Source organism: Aspergillus costaricaensis (assembly GCF_003184835.1).
Source record: "Aspergillus costaricaensis CBS 115574 unplaced genomic scaffold BO79scaffold_24, whole genome shotgun sequence".
NCBI lineage: Eukaryota > Fungi > Ascomycota > Eurotiomycetes > Eurotiales > Aspergillaceae > Aspergillus > Aspergillus costaricensis.
In genome coordinates this window covers 257,098-276,257 of record NW_020291824.1, presented here as the reverse complement: position 1 = coordinate 276,257, position 19,160 = coordinate 257,098, and the positions used below count along the sequence as shown (strand labels likewise).

At 51.3% G+C, this 19,160-nt stretch overlaps 7 protein-coding genes across 7 annotated transcripts; 2 read left to right on the top strand and 5 right to left on the bottom strand.

Annotated features, from left to right (window-relative positions):
• Nucleotides 1-129: 129 nt before the first annotated feature.
• Nucleotides 130-3,377, bottom strand: BO79DRAFT_176876 (U3 snoRNA-associated protein UTP13). Its single transcript, XM_025679879.1, has 3 exons — nt 3,113-3,377; nt 3,031-3,058; nt 130-2,959 (listed from the first exon to the last, which is right to left on the bottom strand). Exons 1-3 carry the CDS (start codon nt 3,284-3,286, stop codon nt 231-233), a joined length of 2,931 nt encoding a protein of 976 aa, XP_025537512.1. The 5' UTR covers nt 3,287-3,377; the 3' UTR covers nt 130-230.
• A 205-nt stretch (nt 3,378-3,582) lies between these two features.
• Nucleotides 3,583-6,525, top strand: BO79DRAFT_198610 (uncharacterized protein; the record flags this gene model as incomplete). Its single annotated transcript, XM_025681358.1, has 4 exons — nt 3,583-3,690; nt 3,954-4,319; nt 4,386-4,621; nt 4,671-6,525. Exons 1-4 carry the CDS (start codon nt 3,655-3,657, stop codon nt 6,523-6,525), a joined length of 2,493 nt encoding a protein of 830 aa, XP_025537511.1. The 5' UTR covers nt 3,583-3,654.
• A 271-nt stretch (nt 6,526-6,796) lies between these two features.
• BO79DRAFT_198605 (ubiquitin carboxyl-terminal hydrolase family protein) lies at nt 6,797-8,825 on the bottom strand. The gene is made up of 2 exons (XM_025681357.1): nt 8,124-8,825; nt 6,797-8,070 (listed from the first exon to the last, which is right to left on the bottom strand). Exons 1-2 carry the CDS (start codon nt 8,806-8,808, stop codon nt 6,902-6,904), a joined length of 1,854 nt encoding a protein of 617 aa, XP_025537510.1. The 5' UTR covers nt 8,809-8,825; the 3' UTR covers nt 6,797-6,901.
• A 235-nt stretch (nt 8,826-9,060) lies between these two features.
• pre1 (proteasome core particle subunit beta 4) lies at nt 9,061-10,121 on the bottom strand. The gene is made up of 5 exons (XM_025681356.1): nt 10,048-10,121; nt 9,833-9,990; nt 9,508-9,757; nt 9,322-9,445; nt 9,061-9,259 (listed from the first exon to the last, which is right to left on the bottom strand). Coding segments are annotated over exons 1-5 (612 nt in total). The 5' UTR covers nt 10,050-10,121; the 3' UTR covers nt 9,061-9,181.
• Nucleotides 10,122-10,350: 229 nt separating this feature from the next.
• BO79DRAFT_176864 (ribosomal RNA-processing protein RRP9) lies at nt 10,351-12,499 on the top strand. The gene is made up of 2 exons (XM_025679878.1): nt 10,351-10,770; nt 10,847-12,499. The coding sequence occupies exons 1-2, from the start codon at nt 10,402-10,404 to the stop codon at nt 12,341-12,343; spliced, it is 1,866 nt and encodes a 621-aa protein (XP_025537508.1). The 5' UTR covers nt 10,351-10,401; the 3' UTR covers nt 12,344-12,499.
• A 1,016-nt stretch (nt 12,500-13,515) lies between these two features.
• On the bottom strand, nt 13,516-15,464 carry BO79DRAFT_246699 (uncharacterized protein; the record flags this gene model as incomplete). The annotated part of the gene is made up of 3 exons (XM_025685590.1): nt 13,516-14,972; nt 15,039-15,131; nt 15,372-15,464. The coding sequence occupies 3 exons, from the start codon at nt 15,462-15,464 to the stop codon at nt 13,857-13,859; spliced, it is 1,302 nt and encodes a 433-aa protein (XP_025537507.1). The 3' UTR covers nt 13,516-13,856.
• A 1,682-nt stretch (nt 15,465-17,146) lies between these two features.
• BO79DRAFT_270222 (uncharacterized protein) lies at nt 17,147-18,395 on the bottom strand (the record flags this gene model as incomplete). Its single annotated transcript, XM_025687275.1, has 3 exons — nt 17,147-17,590; nt 17,643-17,988; nt 18,043-18,395. 3 exons carry the CDS (start codon nt 18,393-18,395, stop codon nt 17,147-17,149), a joined length of 1,143 nt encoding a protein of 380 aa, XP_025537506.1.
• Between the last annotated feature and the right edge of the window lie 765 nt (nt 18,396-19,160).

The window sequence follows — 19,160 nt, the reverse complement described above, 5'->3', positions numbered from 1 at the left end:
TCATAGCCATGTAAAATACTGCCTCAACAGCCTCTAATTCAGAACAGGTAGTATCATCTGGAAAAAGGAAGAACTTTTTATATGCTGGTCTCCTAACAAAAACAGAACAAGTACTCCCACTGAAAGCGCCAACATACACACGGTATTTGCAAAGATCATGCAGATTAACTTGGGTCTATTTGTACATAGTCTCATTCAAAAGTCTTATTTTTATCCACACTTGGGTTCTCCTATACCCCCAGCATGACCACGTCTTTTTCATGCTCTGGGACACTGTCTTCAGGGAGACTGCTGTAAGGGTCGTACGGGGTAGAAACGCCTAGGCCCCCGAGTCCCACACCACCGTCCATCTCTGCAAGAACCCATTCCACGAGGTAGCTTTCGTCGGAAAGTTCTTCGACACGGCGGTAATGCCGGTCAGTATACGAGGCCAGCGCTTGCAGGATATCCTTCATGCCTGCTGAAGTGCGACCTTCGCGGCGACGCTTCGCCATGCTTGAGGTGGCAAGCTCGACAAATGTTGAAGCTGGGTAGGAGCGGAACAAAGCGAACAGGATCCGCTGAGCGACTCTGGATGTTCGGGCGTTCGTGTTCCAGTCACGAAGTCTGAGAAGGAGTGTACAGAGGTTTTCCGGGTCAAGAGTTTGAAGAACCTCGTCGATCGAGGGGTTGCCAGTTAGGCTGTTGGCACGCTCGCTGGCTTCGGAATCGGTCGCTGTTGGGTCCTCTGCAGCATCTATCGCAGAAGTGAACAAAGACAGTAGCCGGGCTGGGTGGTTGAGCTGAAGTGCAAGTGTGATGGCTTCGCGATAAGCCCCGGCGCGAATGTAGTTCTGAAGCTGTTGATCTTGCTCAATACGAGCTGAGTTGGCGTTTACTGTAGCGGTGTAAGTGGCCGAAGTCGTGTCTGTCCAGAAGGTAACAGTTGAGTCGGCAGAACCAGAGGCAAGGCCGTAGGGAGAGGTTTGTGAGAGGGTAGATGAGGACAGAACGTCGTCACGGCAGCCAGATGGCGTCGGGCTGGCCAGAGCCCAGACACGGTCTTCATGGTTGTCAAGAGTCGTCTCGACCTCGCCGCTGTAAGGGGACCAAATCTTCACCAAGCCATCTGCGGCCGCAGACGCAACCAGAGGTTTCGCCTGCGCAACTGCATTATGTGTCATTGCTTCGTCTTCATCCTCCTCCTTGGTAGACAAGTCCGAAGGTGGCAGCCAGATCACCTTGAGCACACTGTTCGTGTGACCTTCGAAAGTGAGAAGACAGCTGTAGTCCGACAAGCTCCAGATCTTGATAGTCTTGTCTCCCGATCCAGTAGCAATCATGCCTCGGTTTGTGCTCGTTCCCGTGTCGGAGGTGAGGATAGGGGTACCACGAGGAGCGAATCGTGCTGACCATACTCCCCTCTTATGTCCCCGCAGGACACCCACAACGGAGCCATCCTCGATGGACCAAATCTTCACAGTACGGTCCTGGGACGCGGATGCGAACAATGTCGATGTCGGGTTAATATCCAGAGCATTGATATCCTTTTCATGGGCTTTGCGTGTGTACACGGCCTTGGGGTTGTGAGGTTTGGAAGACTTAAGAGGAGCCAATTTACCCGTGTCCCATCGTTTGATAGTACGATCTTGAGATCCTGTGAGCAGGAAAGCAGGGGGATGGTTCAAGGGGTCGTTGTGAGCAGGGGTGTTGACTGGCGGAGGAGCTCGGGGGAAACTGATGGCACCGAGCGACTCTGCATGTCCAGTGAGGACAGCAAAGCAGGTGTAAGAGGAATTCTTGGGGTCAAGCCGCCAAAGACGTGCAGTATTATCCTTTGCGCCGGTAACAAGCCAGTGACCTGACCAGTCAACGTCGATACAAATAATGATGTCGTCGTGACCTTCCAAGTGTGTGACATCGGCACCAAAGTAGTCACCCTCTCCGGTAGCTGGCCTATCCTCGGACGGTCCAACTGAAACCACCCTTATGCTTTCGGTGTTGGTAGCTAACGCAAGCATCGACCGATCGGGACCGACATATGCAAGATCAATAATATCATCATCGTTGCCGGAGATGCGCCTAATAACCGGCAGCGGCTCAAACGTAGACCCAGCTTTGTAGTCGGCGAGTGGCTGAAGCGAGTGCAGTCGAATGGTTTGGTCAGCATGCACAGTCATTGCGAATGACATGCCCGCGGAATACTGAATCGCCACTACGGCCTCGAACTCGGCTGCAGCTTCTTGCTCGTGAGTAACCTCTCCTCCGCGGTTGCAGTCCCAAACACGCAAACGGCCGTTCTCTCCTCCCACCAAGCACAATCCGCTGTCAGCGACGAAGCAAGCTGCTTCCACGCTCTCAAGAACGGGGATAACACGGCGCGTCTTGAAAGTCCGCACATCCCACACAATGACAGTCTTGTCGCGGCCTGCAGAGAGCAGCGCATTCTCTGCGGGTGAGTACGAAAGACTCCGGACAACAGAGACGTGCGATTCCAACGATGCGATGGGCTTCCTCTTATTCAAATCCCAGACGCGGACCATACCTTCCTCGTCACCTGAAGCGAGTCGGAAAGCGCCGATCGAATCGGCTACTTCATCCATGTCCTCATCCTCATCAGAGTCAAGGTTCTTGCCCTTGGACCCCTTCTTCTTCTTCTTTGATGATGCCTTGTCGTTGTCCTGGTAAGGTACTTGAAAGAAACACAGCGCCGAGATAACACCACCATGACCGTGGAAAGTATGCGTGATGTATCCACCCCGAATATCCCAAACCTTGATAGAACCATCCGCAGCGCCAGTTGCTAGGAGAGTACCCGTGGGATCGATCGCTGTGGTGACGACGGGAGCTGTGTGAGGTTTCAAGGTTCTAGCTAGTTTGGCCTCGACGGTTTGTGTGTTTTCATCAAAAGGAGTCAGAGAGTAGATGCGCATGGACATCGAGCGCGAGCAGAGAACGACGTGCGAAGCCGATGGAGAAACTAAGCGCAGTCAGTACATACCTCTTAGCTAGCGTAGGAAAGGGAAGTAAGAGAGAGGGAGAGTTGCATACTGGCCAAGCTAGTGATTATTTCGCCATCCTAGAACATCCGGGTTAGCTATTTGCGACTTCTGAATGCATGAGAGAAGCTTACGCCTTCAAGGCTGGCAACTTGGTCGCCGGTCTCAAGGTCGACGACGAGAGCATCCTCGCCAATGCAAGTCGCCAATAGACGACCACTAGCATCCAGCGCAGTGCTTCCTCCGGTGTAGATGGGACGAAGAGTTCGAGACGCCTCGAAGGTCGTCTTAACCACGGCTTTGGACATGATGGGGGAATTTTCTCAACAACCAGAAGTCTAGAAATCTACCGCGCCATCATATGACAGAACAAATCCGCGCCTTCAAAGAAAATGGCAGTTGCGTACCGCCGTCCGAGTCGCCGTCGCACCGAAACTTTTGGGTCTTTTTTCGAGATGTTTGCTTTGTTTGACGAGCTGGTGGAACCCCGCTAGCTCGTGATCTAGCCGCTTCAGACGCCGGAGCCGCTTACATGACTGACACTTACCATTTGGGGCAGGACCACCATCGATCTCGTAACCCATCGAGTTGCTTTTGCTGGTCTCGGATATCTTCATCAAGGCAGAAATGCCCACTGCGGTTACTTTTCGATGAACGTTGTTGACATGCTCACGCGATGGGGCGGCGAGCATATCTCAATCGGCTGGCTCTGGTAGGCTCATGTCTCTTTTCTTGTATATGCTCAGCTGCGAGTGGGGACACATCTGATGTAGTTTGTTGTCTACGCGAAAGTCTGTTCCTGAAGTAATATGCAATCAACGTGAATGAGATCCCCCTTCTAGGCATATCTGCAGGTCTCGTCTTCATACCCACCTGTGTCCTAATCTTAAAACGGGCTGTCATGCCTCTACCCTCTCGCCTTCATTTTACGCGTTGCCATCTATTGTAATGACTGAATAATTAACAGTTATCTAGGGCCGGTCTCCTTACGAAGCTCCTGAGCGCCCTGCGAGTTCTGCGGTGAACCCAGGAAATGTCACACAGCGGACAGTATCAGGCTTACATGCGGACGGATACGTCCAGCATTATGATGAAAGAGGCCATCCAATCAACCCCCAATCTAAGTCCTTTGGCAGGGAACTCCGTAGGGCCAAGAATGACATCCTTTCCACAATGGGGATTGTTGTCAGCGAAGATGGTAATGTTAGTGGCCCAAGCGAACAGCAGAAGCTCGATATCATAGCTGCGGAAAACGACTATGGCTTGGTTATGGCCACTCTGGACCAAGTCTCAATCTTCCTTGGTTCTTGGTGGACCTCTTCTCTTCTGGGTCGGGTACAGGTGAGAGCCCTATATGCAGTCATGGAATCTATAGCAATGGGACAATGGGCTAACCATATACCTCAGACCTTCAAGAGCTATACGCGGCTGCCCCTGTTGAGCATAGTCCGTCTTGAGCGCTCTGCCTACGGAATATGGGGCTTCTATTTTGCCGGGATCCCAGCATGGGCTGTATCTACATGCATATCCTTTTGTCGACATCACCCCTTGGAACGTTTAATTGCTTTCTTGCAGAATTTGTTCCCGGAAGATGACGTGGGCTCGAGACTTATACGGGCATTGTTGAATGTCGTATATTCAGCGTAAGAATCCCAGACCAACCTTTTCACCATCTTCTAACATCATGTATAGGGGAAGAGGAACCATGCTGGTCCTGGCGATACAGACGTACATGTATTCCCTCTTACAATCCCTTCACATCGTTCCTGCTCACTCTATGCCCGGGATACGCTTCTTTCTGCCCTTTGGAGAGCTAGCTTCAATGCAGCTACCCAATTTACCCACAGACCTGTCTATCGAGTCTCTTAGCGGATTCCTACTGGGCCTTCTAAAAACCCCGTCTTTACTCGTGTACCTATCGGTATGTCTACGCCCAGTAATCGAGGTAAGGCTTTATAGATTTATTCGGCGAAGACTGCCCAAGCCTATCTACGCGGACGAACTCTCTGTGAAAGTGGCGTACGACAATGATCTTATCGACTGGATGATGCCAGCTCTCGGACGTCGATCAGAGGAAGAGAACCGTCGCAGTAATCTCTCCTTCACGGAAGACTTGATGTACGAGCTAGGCTTCTTTCGATCATGGGTGCTATCCTGGTTTGGCCTCAAATCACTGCGCACGGCACGAGCGTCGGAGCAAGCAGCAGACGCTCGTCGTAGACGAGAGTGGCTGGAGTCCCTTCCTCAAAGCATAGAGCAGTTGCAGCATGAGCGGCAATCCAGAACCCGTCGACCACGAAGACGGTCATCCGAGTCCCCGTTTACAAATGGGCATATCCATCATGACCCAACACGTTCTGATACTCCAAATCGAGGCTCGATCGATCAAACAGCTGATTTAGGAGCTGGCTTCGGTGGTAACCAAGTCCTTGCCAATGAGGAAAACCGTATGTCTCAGTCGCCAACTGAAATGAGTAGTGGCGACCTCGCGGAAATGGCTCCTTTACGGAGGGCAGGGACATTACCTCCACCAGACGACAACTCGCCAGCTCTACCAAACGGAGAGTCACGGCGTGGTGATGCAGGCGAGAATAACCGGAACTCGCGGTCAAATACGCTTTTCTCCCGTCCATCATCACCTGCGACCTCTTCTCCAGCTTCACCCCGGGTCCGGGCTTCTCTTATCCATCAAAATTCCGATGTCATCACAATGCAGCTGGAGCTTTTGGGAAACCGCCGCCCTCAGAACCAAGGACAGGCAACTGCACGACCTCAAAATGAAGCCTCTCAACTCCCATCCAATGGCGAGGTGGTAGACGGGCAAACGATTTCTGAATTCCTTGATAGCCTTTTGTCCAACCAGGGCAGGAATTTAACCACGGTTGTTAATTCGGATAATATGGATAGTGATGGGCTCTCCAATATGACCACGAGCGCATCGCCTATGCCTATCAGTGACAACCTTGGCTCGGCCTCTCCGAGTAACATTCAAAGTCTCGAACCACAACGGCCACCTGCTGAAGCTCCTACGTCAAATCCGGTGAATATCCTGCCTGAGAGCATAGAGGAACCATCACCTGGTGACACACTTCATCAATCACCCGAAGCAGAGCGAGCCCATGAGAATGACTTTGATTCCGAGATATTTCCCCGAATTTCCGACCCTAATATTCGTCAAAATATGGTACCTAGTGGAACCGCCACTGCAAATCGGGTGACCATTCTCTCCTCTCACCCTGTCGACTCGTTAGCATCGCATCTAGCGTCTATACTAACAAACGTTATGTTCATACCCCTCGAATCCCTCTACCTGCGGTCCCTTGCTGCGTCATATCTGCGGTCTACTCACGCTCCTACCGCTCTCCGAGCTGATGTCCGAGGGTTAGGAGATTGGAGTTTGACACCACGATCAGACATGTTGTCATACCTTGGAAAGATCGCCCTCATAACTGGAATACAAGCTGCCGTGAATGCCACTGTCTGGGGTGTCATATCTGGTGCCGCCATCAAGATCGGAAGAAGGTTTTGCGGCTGGGGAACCCTATGAAGATTGTAATCTTTCTGCCGGCTATAAAATCCTGAGATGGCCTTTTAGCCACATTACTTTCATTTGAGACAGTGGCTCTTTGCAGCCGCCGTCGCTCTTCTCTTCATTGCACATATTACTGGACATAATGGACACCGTCACTTAATCCTTCTCGTATCATGTTATTACTTTATAGCCCCTAGTGACCGAGTAACCTTAACAGAATCACTTAGTATGAGCTATAGTTGCAAGACCAAAAATAACTCGGGAGAAATATTGATTCTATCATCGTCGTAAATTCTTAATTATACAGTAGCCCCTCCTTTGCGAGGCCTACGATCGGGGCCATTCAACAAGGAATATTTGACAAGACTTCACATCCAAAGACATCCCGGTATCACTTAGCCGGGTTCTTCCCTTTGCGATTCGGCATGCCAGGGACCTTCCGACGCTCCCATACCATCAAGTACCCCTCCTTCGTGAACAGAGTCTCGGTTTCGGCCCGCTTCACAAACAGATCCTGAATCTCCAGCCACTCGGGTCCACGCTGCTCGCCAGCATGTTCTTTCTGAAGCCGACTATTCTCCGCAGACATAGCTTTATCATGCAATTGAACAAGCCAGGAGACTTTCTCGCTTCCTGCTCCAGCCCCTGACGAGGCTTTTCCACTAGCTGCATTGACTCCTTTGTCTGCTGCGGCTTCCTCGTGGGCACCTGGGGCAGCGACAGTAGGGTCGAGAATGATGTTTGCGACGAGGTCGTAGAGGATCGGTTCGCCTGGCGGCCAGATCTCTGGGTTCGGCTCAACATATGGCGACATGTCTAATGAGCGAGGGGACGGGAAGGTCACGATTGTGGGGTTTCGTTCGGAGACGAAGCGGTTCTTGCTGAAGCGCTTGATGTGGAATAGGAGGTACGGAGGAAGGGGGTGGAGGAGCCTGTGCCGGACTCTGTGGGCGAGTTTTTCGGAGGCGGTGATTCCGTTGTATTTGTTCAGGAGGGTGGTCAGTGGGACTTGCGGGATGATAGATTCCCGGTTGGCGGATTGGAAGAGAGGCGTGGGTGGTAGATCTAAGGTGAGGATGAGGAAGGGTGTCGTTTGGCTGTTGATGGAGCCAGATTCGGTGAACACTAAACGTGCGTTTTGGGTATCTGAGTGGGCTGTAATAGCCTGGCTTTCGATCCTCAAGTGACCCTGGAATGCGGCTTGGACAACGCTTGTAGGGGTCTTGGATGGTTTCTTGGAACCTCCGAGAGAAAGGTGAAGGTTGTTTAAGAACCAGGACATGAAGTCCACCGGGTCGGACTGCTGTGTGAGGGTAAAGCGCTTCGATGAGCGGAGAGCGATCTCCTGCAACAGTTCGTGTGGAGATACATGTGAGCGGAATGCTTTGGGGTTCCATAGTTTTCGGACTAGAGTACTGAAACGGAGGGCTAATTGAGGCGTTCCTGGTTGAGGGAATTCGTGCAGCAGGAAGTAATTGCGGATGGGGAAGACGTGAGCTAAGAGCTGGACCACCACGTTCAGATAATCGTTGGCTTTGATATTGTTCATACCAACAAAGCCTGGGGATATTAGCACATTGCACTTAGCAACATAAACGACCTGAGTGTCTTACCAGGCCTATAACGATTTCCTGCTAGGTCGAATGCGTCATGAACCTCCTTGTCCAGCTTCATCACTTCATCCTTATTATAGTACGGGTCCACCACGTATTTGATATCATCCAAGCTCTGGTTCTTGACCTCATATCCTTCCGGGAGAACGTAGACCTTTTTGGTACCCATATTGACGAAAACATGGTGTCCAACCTCAAGCGCATGGAAATAAGCATGCGACTTCGGTCCTCTGCCCTGGAAATATTTGCCGCACACAAGACAAGCGTATACATTGATGTTCGACAAGCTGACTGAGCATAGCTTTTCAAAATCGAAGTCGAGGATCTCACGATTGATCGTATCGAGGTACAGGTCGCTGTAGCCCTCCATGGGGGCGCTCTGACGTTTCGGGGCCGCGATAACCGGTTTGTCGTCATCAGCATCAACATCGGACGATTCGGGGCCTCCATCTTGCGCTGCTTCCGCTAGCTCTTCGCCTTCCTGGTCGGCAGCCGCAAGTATATTCTGTCCGCTGCGCTCATGTTCTTCAAGCTCCTGTCCAGTCGCCCGGCGAATCGGCAAAGCTCCACGGCGCGGATCGTTTTCCGACAGCTCTTCATCCTCCACACGCGCCTTCTTCGAGGCAGGGGAGCCTGCTGCAAGCTCTTCCTCGAGCGACAGCTCAGCTTGTCTCTTCGACATCATGACTGTGTAGAATGGCGAGATTTGTGAGGGAAGCTGCTGGGGTTGCGGGATTCAAACTGCGAAGGACGCGATGCAAACCGCCGGGTGCAAACATGCCAAACACCCGCACAGCGTCATAAGGTGCTTGGTTACATACGGCATCATGGAATCGCAACCCGGCGGCATCAAGCTAGGTGCGCTAGTGCTACGACATTACGGACAAGGCGACTTCTCGAGAAATCATTGATATTGTCTCTACCTAGCTAAATAATAGGAGAGACTATGTCTCGGTCAAAGTCATGGAAAATACCCTGCCATGCAAACCGATCTTCTCTTGAAACCCAAGTCCCGTGAAACCGAAAACATTAGACAATCATTGGTATGATACATCACATTAGGCACTCTTGACAATCCTGTTATTATCGAATGGTACTTCTTGCACGCCGTCCTTAGTCACGATCTTCACCAGAACCTAGAAGCTGTCAGCTACCCGTACTCGCTCGCACTCCAGGGCCTATGATTCCGGTAACATACCCCCTTGTAATCGATCGGTAGTCTGCGCTTCAACTCGTCTGTGCACATTTCCAAGAGCTTCATTCCTTCTTCGAGCGAAATGTCGGGGTGGTGGTGTTTATCGAGGGTGGACAGACAGTAGTATCTAGAGCAATTTAGTGAGAATCCCAACAGCTGGGACCGCTGTTACCCAGCGCCCGCACTTACTGTGCATATCCGTGAGCAGCATATGGTACAGGAGCCAGTGATGCCAGGTAATCAATCCAGTATAGGTGAGGCTTGTGCGTAATGGGATCGACACCTCCCAGCAAGAGGTTGACAGTGTAGGGATTCCGAGACCGCAGACTCCGCGCCATTTCTCCCCGAACAAAGCTAGCAACTGCATTCGGACCCAGCTCGGTATCGTTCCGCATCGTGTATAGTTGGATGTTGGCTTGGATGTACTCCGCAAATTGTACTAGTTGAGCTCCGGGTTAGCTATGTAGGTCCTAGCTGTTCCGCGTCACCGATCACTGGGGAAGCTGCGACGAACCCGTGTCTCCCGCCTCTCCGGAGAAGGCCATAAGATTGTGTTCGTTCAGCTGCTTTGTCTTGTCATCTTCGGCTTTGAGGATGGTGGGGCCCCTCATGGCAGCCTTGGAGGCCGCCAGAATGACGAAGTCCTTGCCAGTGATGCCGAGTAGAACCTCCCTGTGAACGAGGATGAGTGAGCGTCGTGTCCATCAATTTAAATTGCGGTGTGCTTACATGTCTGTAGTCTCTCAGGGTGTGATTATTTTAAAGGAAAGATGAAAGAGAGGGCGGTAATGGAAGAGGTGATGGGAAGATGACAGTCGAGAGCCCATCGTTGGCCGCGCGGAGCTTTGACTGCCTGGAGCTGCGGCTCTTGTTGCCTTACTGCCTTAGGCCTGAGCTCCGCGCTGAGTCAGCAATTAGGCGTAAAGTTGATGCGCCTTCCGCCTGCACGGTCCACCGGCAGAAAAAAGTGAGAAACCGAGTATCTCCATCGCATCGGCCAATTTGCCAGAGCCTTCTTCCCCTCCAGACCCTCTTTTACCGCCCGTTTTCCACTCCCGGAGCTTCGGTCAATTACATTGGGTGATGTCGTCCTTTTTCACCCTGCCCGCTTCGCAGCGGAAGCGCAAGAGAGAAGACCGCGCCGGCGCCCCCGCGTCTAAGAAACGAGGTGTCGATGGAGACGGAGATGCGGGCGCAAAGAGTGGCAAGAAGAAGACTAGGGAGCCGTCGGTTTCGGGAAGTGACATCGATGAGGATGAGCTCAGTGGCGCATCAGGTTTGTCGGAGGAGGAAAGTGGCTCGGATTCCGACGAGGGAGAGACAGCCGGAGACCGGAGATTGAAGCTTGCGGAGCGGTACTTGGAGAATGTCCGGGATGAGGTTGAAGACTATGGCTTTGATGCTGCCGAAATCGATCGTGACTTGATCGCAGAAAGGCTGAAGGAGGATGTTGTACGTATCCATCAACCCATTCCGCTCCTGTTCGGCTGGTCGGGCATTTTACATGCAGAGCTGACGAGAACTGCAGGATGAATTCAAAGGACGCGTTTATCGTCAGATCGCCTCCGAATTGGCCTTCTCGACGGCCTCCCATACCTTCTTCCGGGCAGATACGCAGTCAACTACGTCAATTGCAGTCCACGCGCCGTACGTTTACACCGTTTCGAAGGACAAGACCTTGATCAAATGGGAACTCGCCACACCCACCTCCACGGTTCCCACGACAAACGAAACTTCTAAACGTCCCCCAGCGCCCCAACGGAAGAAGCCAAAGCAGGTCAGGTTTGTGCGGGGCTTGCGAAAGGTTGCGGAGACGGGAGAAGAACATGGCCATACCAAGAACATCTTGTCTGTCGCAGTGTCGCCGTCCGGAAAATTTGTAGCCACGGGAGGACATGACCGGAAACTCATTGTCTGGGATGCGGAGACTCTTACCCCCTTGAAGACCTTCACACAACATCGCGACGCTGTCAGTGGTCTTGCCTTCGCTCGTCATATATCTACCATGAGTTCCGGAGAGCAGCTCTTCTCTGGCTCTTATGACCGGACCATTAAGACCTGGTCTTTGAGTACAGCCGGTCATGCCTATGTTGAAACACTCTTCGGACATCAAGACCATGTTACGTCCGTCGCCGCCATGGCCATCGATCAGTGTGTCAGTGTGGGAGCGCGCGATCGCACGGCCAGGTTGTGGAAGGTTATCGAGGAATCCCAATTGATCTTCCGTGGTGGCTCTAAGAGCGCCTCCTATCAAGAGAACAACATTGATTGTGTAGCGCCGTTACCTCCTAACCACTTCGTTACGGGATCGGACTCAGGTTCCATCTCTCTCTGGTCCGTTCACAAGAAGAAGCCGCTTCACACGATCCCTCACGCACACGGCCTCGACCCCTTACCTCCACTGGACGAACTCTCCTCGGAAGTCAACCAGGAAACCGCAGCACACAACTCCCGTCACCTCCGGCGCATGCCCCGCTGGATCACCGCTCTGACTACCCTTCCAGGCACAGACGTCGTTCTTAGTGGCAGCTGGGATGGCTTCATCCGGGCCTGGAAGATCTCGGAAGATAAAAAGACTATCGTTGCCCTGGGCCCTATCGGAGCAGGATCTAGCATCCCGCTTACTCCCGATACCCCATCCGAGCAACTAAAGCAGACCCTCGCTTTCGACACACCGACGAGCCCGGATCACATGGCAGTCGACGGTGCGCCGGCCCAGCAAGCCGAGGAGGAAGCCGAACCGCTGGTCAAGGGTGTTATCAACGACATTGCCGTATTCGAGCGTCGTGCGGAAACCGTCAAACCAGGCCAAGCGCCAGCGGAACCCAAGTCCAAGTCCAAGACCAACAACAAGCCGTCTGCGCCCGAGCAACATGGGCTCTGCATCGTAGCCGCTGTTGGCAAGGAACATCGGCTAGCAAGGTTCAAATGCTTCTCCAACAACTTCCATGACGGCCCCACCGCAGACGGTCGGAACGGCGCCGTGGTGTTCGAAGTACCATTCATCTCCGAAAAATCGAAATGATCAAATCGAGGCGCTGACTGACTAACTGATCTTGGTGGCGGCGCTGGACGGCTGTATGCAATGTAGTGAAAACAAGGCGTCTGTGCATTCTATATCTCCTTCTATTTTATGCATGTATCTTTTATTCCCGGGCCGGTGGTCTCTGCATATTGCTTTCAAAAGTTCGCATTAGACGAGGTACTTTTCTGTTCTACTATCTCTCTAATCTCCGTGATTTAGCCGGTTTTTTTGTACGATGTATATACTTTGAACATGACAATTTTCTTGAATGACTCCTCTCCTACTACTAGTATTATTACTACTCATCACAAAACATCCACCCCCTCACCAAGTCAAGCCAACTGAACTAACCCCAACAAAGCCAGCAATATGTACCGACAACTCCTTCCTTCAACCCACAACATAAGCGCCGAGCGTGACAACGACCCTGTCCCCTGCAGGCCACTAAGTCTAGCTTGTCTAGCTAACGGGTTCATTAATTCCCCGGCGCTAAAGCCGGCGACTAGACTGAAGGCGGATAGGGATATCTGCCTAGTGCCTACAGCCCTAGGCTAGATACTATTTAGTGGACTCCGCGAGTTGGGCGGGGCATGCTGCATACGTAGTTACTAAGTTTAGCTCAATAATACTACTACTACTACTACTACTACTACTACTACTATTATTATTATTTACGACTATGGTTTATGATCATACGCAGTAAGTTTTTACTCGTATGTTGGCCGGGAAGGACTAAGGGCTATTCATGTAGTACTAAATGCCGTGACGCGCGCACGCGAATGTGCGCGGTTAGGATTGGAATTTGGGGAGGGGTAGGTCACAGGTGGTAGTCCTAGTATGTCATGCCGGGCGGGCCGGGGAAGGATGCAGTGTGGAATTTGGTAGCAGTATGGTTGTAGGCTGGCTTTGGGGTTTTCGTGGCTGAGAGGGTGGAGGATGGGTGTTCTATTCTATTCTAATGATATACTAGTAACTACTGCTTGGTCATGGTTCACATATTCAGTGTGGGAAGTTTTGGTATGTATTGTCTCAATCAATGAGATTGTCATTTCCTGCAATCTAGAATGATGGTAAAGCGGGAAAGAAGAAGAGTAACAGAAGACTATGCCATAAGATGCTTGATGATACAAGTGCTCTTAAACAGAATTGTCATAATAAACCGAACGTCGCCTGGAAACGACCTTTACCCAAGGTACTGAATGAGCAGCAAGAGACAAGAGATTGAAAACAGGGGTATTTTCAAGTGGCCTGGGAGGGAAGTTTAAGCCTTGGTCGCGGGGATGATGCAAGTAGAATAGAACACGACTTCGTATTTTCTCCGTGGTCGTAGATCAAATCGCCAGCTCGGTTGTTCGTGTGTATGTAGCAGGCCTAATATAGAAGGGTATAATTTCTTTTGGGGTCTCAAGGATGGGTGAACTAGCACCGCAGGATCAGGGGAAGTCGCAGATAATGGATCATTAGGAAGTAATATCAATCGTCATTGGAATCGTAGATGAGATGTCGGAGCGCTTTAGTAGGCTGAGGGGCGGCGATGGCCCCTGTCTCTTGTCCGCCTAGTTGGTCGCACGGGGCCTTCGTCAGAATCGTCATCCACGCTGATTGCATCCATAACAGTAGACCCGGCGGACACTTGCTGTGGGAGCCGTCGATCATTGCGGGATCCTGCTTGGGATCTGGATTCACTGCGTCCTGAGACTGTACCAGAAGTCCCATTCTCGCAAGATGGAGAACTCGACTGTATTCGGTAGGTTTGGATGCGATTGCGCCGCATGCCACCTGCAGGCGGCAGAATCGGATCCTCATCGTCGTCATCATCATCGTCGTCGTCATTATGACTTTCATCATCCAGGCTCTCCTCGTCCAGGCTTTCCTCAGACATCTCATCAAAGGTTGACAGGTCAGTTCCGATAGTGTGGGTGATCGAGATCTCATGCCGCCCAACTACCGTGGATCGGTCAGATTCGGAATAATCATCATGTTCCAAGTCATCGTCGATGAACGAATCCATGTCCGCATCCTCATCCTCCTCATCCATGTCGCTATCTTCCTCGAGAGCTGACGAAATTCCAGAAGGCCAGTCATAATGGTTCTGCCGGCGGAAAGGCCCATTTGCACGCATACCCGGAAGGTCGCCAGGAGCTAGGCCATACCATTGACGATAAAGTTGATCTATGTCGGCAGGTTGTATATCAAGGGGCAAGTGGTCATGGTTGGGGTCCCAACCATATTCGTCCGCGTCTCCAAATCCATCTTCAATCTCATCATCGTCGTCCAAGTAGTCCGTCATTTCGGAATTTTCGTCTGACTCACTCCAGCCCGAACTGCCAGTAACAGACTCGTCATCTTGTCGATATCCGCACTGTGCACACCCTTCATCTTCCTCTAGCTCCCACGAACAACGTGGACAACGCACAACATTGTCCTCGAGGTCCACGATAGGTTGCGCGACTGGAATCTTCTTGTTGAACGTACCACGGAACAGTCCCCCCTCCCGCGGGTGTGTATTTGTTTTGTCCTTTTCCAGTCGTTCCGCTTCCTCGCGTTGATGATTTAGGTGTTCGACTGTAGTCTCGCCCTTATCAAGCAGCTCCGGGCGACTTGTGAACATTTGAACTACAGCGCGGACCTTGAGTAATTCAGTTAGTGCCTATTGCGCATCGAATCAGAAATGAGCATGATGTCAGGGGCTTACCAAGTATGCGGGAGCAGGTTGCGCTTTCACCGGTGCTCGACAGTCCGGGCATGTCTTGTTGTGCCTCCCACCGACAAACCATGATGTTAAACACTAGAGCGAAAGGTTAGACGCCTAAACTTATGAGTGTCGTCGATATTGGCAATACTGACACTATAACAAAAGGTATGTCCGCAGGCAAGGGTGTAGGGTTCATAAAGTGGTCGGATGCAAACGCCGCATTGTAGGAGAGAACGGATATCGTCGACATGGCTTTGCAGGGTTTCAAAGAGCTAGAGATGAGGGGGGATATATCAGCGCACGAAAAGCTCGATTCTAGGAAGAAAAGCTTACCCCTGACGCGTTGTCTCCAGTATTGACATTTGGTGTGCTGGTGCTCTCGGAGCCATTGCTCAGGGCAGCTCCAGCGGGGGTAGGTTCGGACATGGTATGAGGACACACGGATCAGACGCTGGTGGTAACGGGCTTATATAGTCGAGAATCTGATCCTTGTATCCGTCGCGACAAGTACCGTCTCAGATACGGAAGGTGAACGGCTTGCGGTCGGGGAGGAAGGGGTTGGATACAAATAGTATGGATGGGAACTCTCAGGTACGCGCGAGGATTGCCGACATAACTGGGTCCGGACTTTTGCTATGGTAGAAGGAACTCCCCACCAAGCGCTGGAGTTTGACGCGACGGGAGATGGGCGCCAGAGGTCGAGATGAGGTGCTGTTGGCCTGAAGATACCAGACGGTATGGCCGGCACGAAGCAGAGGGTGAAGGTTCGAAGAAAGAAAAGAGGAATATGATCTATGGCGATTGGTCTGGCCGGCGTGAGCATGATTTTCTGGTCGGGGAATCTGCGCGCAAACCGAACAAACAATGGGGCGGCGGATGATTGAGTGGATCCGTGGAAGAAGCCGAAACTCTACCTATCGTCGGGTCGATCCCATACATCACAAGTCCACAACCATCTCTACTCCGTACCTTCCAACACATCTTTCCAACTTCCAACAATTAGTCTACGCCAGTCGAGAAGAACCAGGGAGAAAAGGGACTGAACCCAGCCTGATGGGTTAGCAGACAAGGTTATGGGCTGTGATTTGTCCCTCTTCAGGGCTAGACGACGACCCTAACGGAAAACTAAGGCCGAAGGAGTAACCCGGCGCCGTCTCACCGTCGATACGCCAAATGTATCTCAGCAGCTCTTTAGCTCTGTCATGAGTGGGCCACGTCGGGGTTATTACTGCAGTTGGTTCGAAATAACTTGTTCAGAAGTTATTCTAGTTAAGCAGTGAGATGGGGGCCTGCTCATGCCCCAACAGTTCTGATACTTCCGACAAGTTGGCCACCATCACCCTGTTCCAAATTAGTGCATTCGCTTCGTATGTCCTGGCGCTTCAGTGAACCTTATGTGAGTATGCAGGGTACAACTTATAATAATATAATGTGATGGCTTCATTTCTCGTGGCAATAACTAGGCCAGCGTGTCTCCATCGTATGATAGAGGGAACATGGCTAAATCCGGACATTAACAACCGTCTGCCACACTTGCATTTTATCTCCTCTACTCATACCCTAAACTATGGCTATCCCCTTCTAGCACTCTCTCATCACGGTTGTATAGATTGAATCACAGCAATCAACATGGAGCTGGAACGAAGTCTCATCTTCCAGACCCTTGGTGCGCACGGCTTCACCATGTTGTTCCTCTTCAATTGGCAACTGACTGCAGGTCATCTGCATGTGGTGCATTTACTAATACTTGAGCCAAGAAGCGCATGGCTTTGGCTTATGACTTTGTTCTAACCGCTCCTGTTGCACTAAAGCGCTTGATAACCGCTTCAAGACTACCCACTTTCGGGTTATACCCCTGTAGCGGGTTACCCCCTACAAGAAGAGGGTCTCCTGACTATTTACTGATGTCTTTATGCAGGTTTGGATGGATTATGTATGAGACAGGAGAATATGGAGAGGTTTGAATTGATATCCTTTTGATTTAAAAAAATCTTTTTTTTCTTTCGCGAAAACAAAATGAGAGCGTTGGTCTTTCAAAGCCAAATTGAAGCGAAAGTGATAATTTTCAAATGACAAAGCTCAGCAGACGTAGCAATTCGGTTGTTGCATCATTCGACATCGGCAAGCGCCCGCTTACGCGAATGCTCACGCTTCAAATCCTCCGAGATGAGATGGCTATCATCGAAGACGCCCTTGATCACTTTTTCGTCTTCCACGATCTCCTTATCCATATGTTCAAGGAAATCGATCTGCTCCCTAATGAAACTCTTGGCAGCACGAGTATCGAAAGTGCGCCGGGCTCTTTGCTGATCGCGCATGAGCCTATTGACGTCACGGAGACGCTCGCCAAGAAGCTCGAATCGATACTCGGTGAATTGATGATACAATTCATTCAAATTTGAGATCGGTCGGACGGTGGTGAGAACGGTGTCGTCCTTGACGGACGAAGCCCGAGGACGGAAGGACGTCACCATGGTGATTCGCTCCGTCGCTCCCAAAGCACGGAGTGCTTTGTGCTCAATGTAACGGCCTTGTAGGATGACCGCTGAACCCTAGGACGACTCATAAGCCTTGAGCTTTGGGAAATACCTGTCATGGACTTACTTTCTGCGGTCCCCTAACTTTGACTATCTCGCCATTGCCCGTTCGAAGAGCTGTTTCTCCGCCGACCATATTGGTGCAGTCGGACAGCATTGTCACGCAAACGAAGGGGTAGCTGTCAGTGTGCCAGTCGACTATGGCATCATCGTCGCTGGACTTTACGGCAATGCCCTTACCCAACGCCCCGGCTTTCTTCGGAGCATCGTGCTTCTCCTCTTCGCTGTGGCCAGAAATGTTCACGTGTCCCAGCTCGAAGTCCATGACCGGGACAAGATCGACACCAGCAACTTTGGAGATTATGGCAAGTGTCTCTGGGTTTTTCCAGGCGTCATAAACAAATGGAGCGCACCTATTTTTATGTGTCAGTCGTGGCCTCGAATAAGGTGAAAGCTCCAATATTTACTCAGCTGCATATCCCCTGAGTTGGCATTGAGCGATCTCACTCGAGTACTTGTGGTTGGAAAAGACCTCTTTGGTGAGGACTTCCTTGCGCATTTGCTCAATAGCTTCGGCCGAGAATAGTGGGAAGGGCTCGGAGACGCCAACAGGGGAAACTCCACGGCTGTTAGGGTAGCCGAGCTCAACCATGGTGTGGACCTTCGAAGGGGGCACAAAAGCCAGATGCTTGGACGGGTCGAATACCACATTGTTTGGCTCTGCAGTGGCATCCTCGATCTGGCAAGCCTCGCCGGCGATCTCGACTAGCTCATTAATGGCTGGGACCGGGCTGGCCATGCTAGATCCAATAGGGGCCATTGCTAAGGCTTGAGAGGATCCTGAGAGACAATTGGTAGAGGATGGTATTCGGTTACTTTGAGGGCGCTTAATGGTCTGTTACTCCAATGAACTGAGAGAGGCTGATGAGGCAAAAGAGAGTTCAAGGGTGGCCAGGTATTTATACTCAAACCCAACCAACCTGCTCGTGGCAAGATCCGGATTCAAATAAATTCACTGTACGCTGAATCTTGACAAATCTGTGGGCTTCTCCAATGTGTGAATTCTCTCTGAAGCTTGACAGCTGATAGCAAGCCCTAGCTATAGAAAAATACGTACGGTATGTTCCTTGGTCAGTGAAAGCATGTTAACGGCTGCATGGGCAGATCGGAGCGTGCTAGTGGCTCGAGCATTGAGGGATTACTTTTTCTTGGGGAATTTCTGGTATGAAGTCCTCATATTCGGTGAGATCCTATGCGGCTGGTCATGAACATTAACTGGGCTCCGCTTTTCATACTGCTCGGTGGAAGCAACATGAACATCCTAGGCCTATAGCGACAGCCGATAGAGATAGCCCGTGGATACTGTTCCTGTGTTCGGTTTGGCACAGTGAATCCATAGCTAACCAAGATACCATTCTCATGATGGCCGTTCAATGTTTGGTTGGCCCTAGATTTGTCGGTGTGTTCAGTCACTGGGTAGACCCAGACAGAACAGGACCCAATGGCAAGGTGTAGGCAGGTAGCGCTCCAGCATCATGCTGATAGTATCAACCCGTTTTAGAAAGCCAGACCAGGCAGCTACTTA

Coding starts and splice junctions, on each gene's coding strand:
- BO79DRAFT_176864 (XM_025679878.1), top strand. CDS start 10,402: ATGTCGTCCTTTTTCACCCTGCCCGCTTCGCAGCGGAAGCGCAAGAGA. Junction 10,771..10,846: donor AAAGGCTGAAGGAGGATGTT/GTACGTATCCAT, acceptor CGAGAACTGCAG/GATGAATTCAAAGGACGCGT.
- BO79DRAFT_198605 (XM_025681357.1), bottom strand. CDS start 8,808: ATGATGTCGAAGAGACAAGCTGAGCTGTCGCTCGAGGAAGAGCTTGCA. Junction 8,071..8,123: donor AGGAAATCGTTATAGGCCTG/GTAAGACACTCA, acceptor TAATATCCCCAG/GCTTTGTTGGTATGAACAAT.
- pre1 (XM_025681356.1), bottom strand. Junction 9,758..9,832: donor CGGAGAGGCGGGAGACACGG/GTTCGTCGCAGC, acceptor GAGCTCAACTAG/TACAATTTGCGGAGTACATC. Junction 9,260..9,321: donor TACCGATCGATTACAAGGGG/GTATGTTACCGG, acceptor GACAGCTTCTAG/GTTCTGGTGAAGATCGTGAC.
- BO79DRAFT_176876 (XM_025679879.1), bottom strand. CDS start 3,286: ATGTCCAAAGCCGTGGTTAAGACGACCTTCGAGGCGTCTCGAACTCTT. Junction 3,059..3,112: donor AAGTTGCCAGCCTTGAAGGC/GTAAGCTTCTCT, acceptor CGGATGTTCTAG/GATGGCGAAATAATCACTAG. Junction 2,960..3,030: donor AATAATCACTAGCTTGGCCA/GTATGCAACTCT, acceptor GACTGCGCTTAG/TTTCTCCATCGGCTTCGCAC.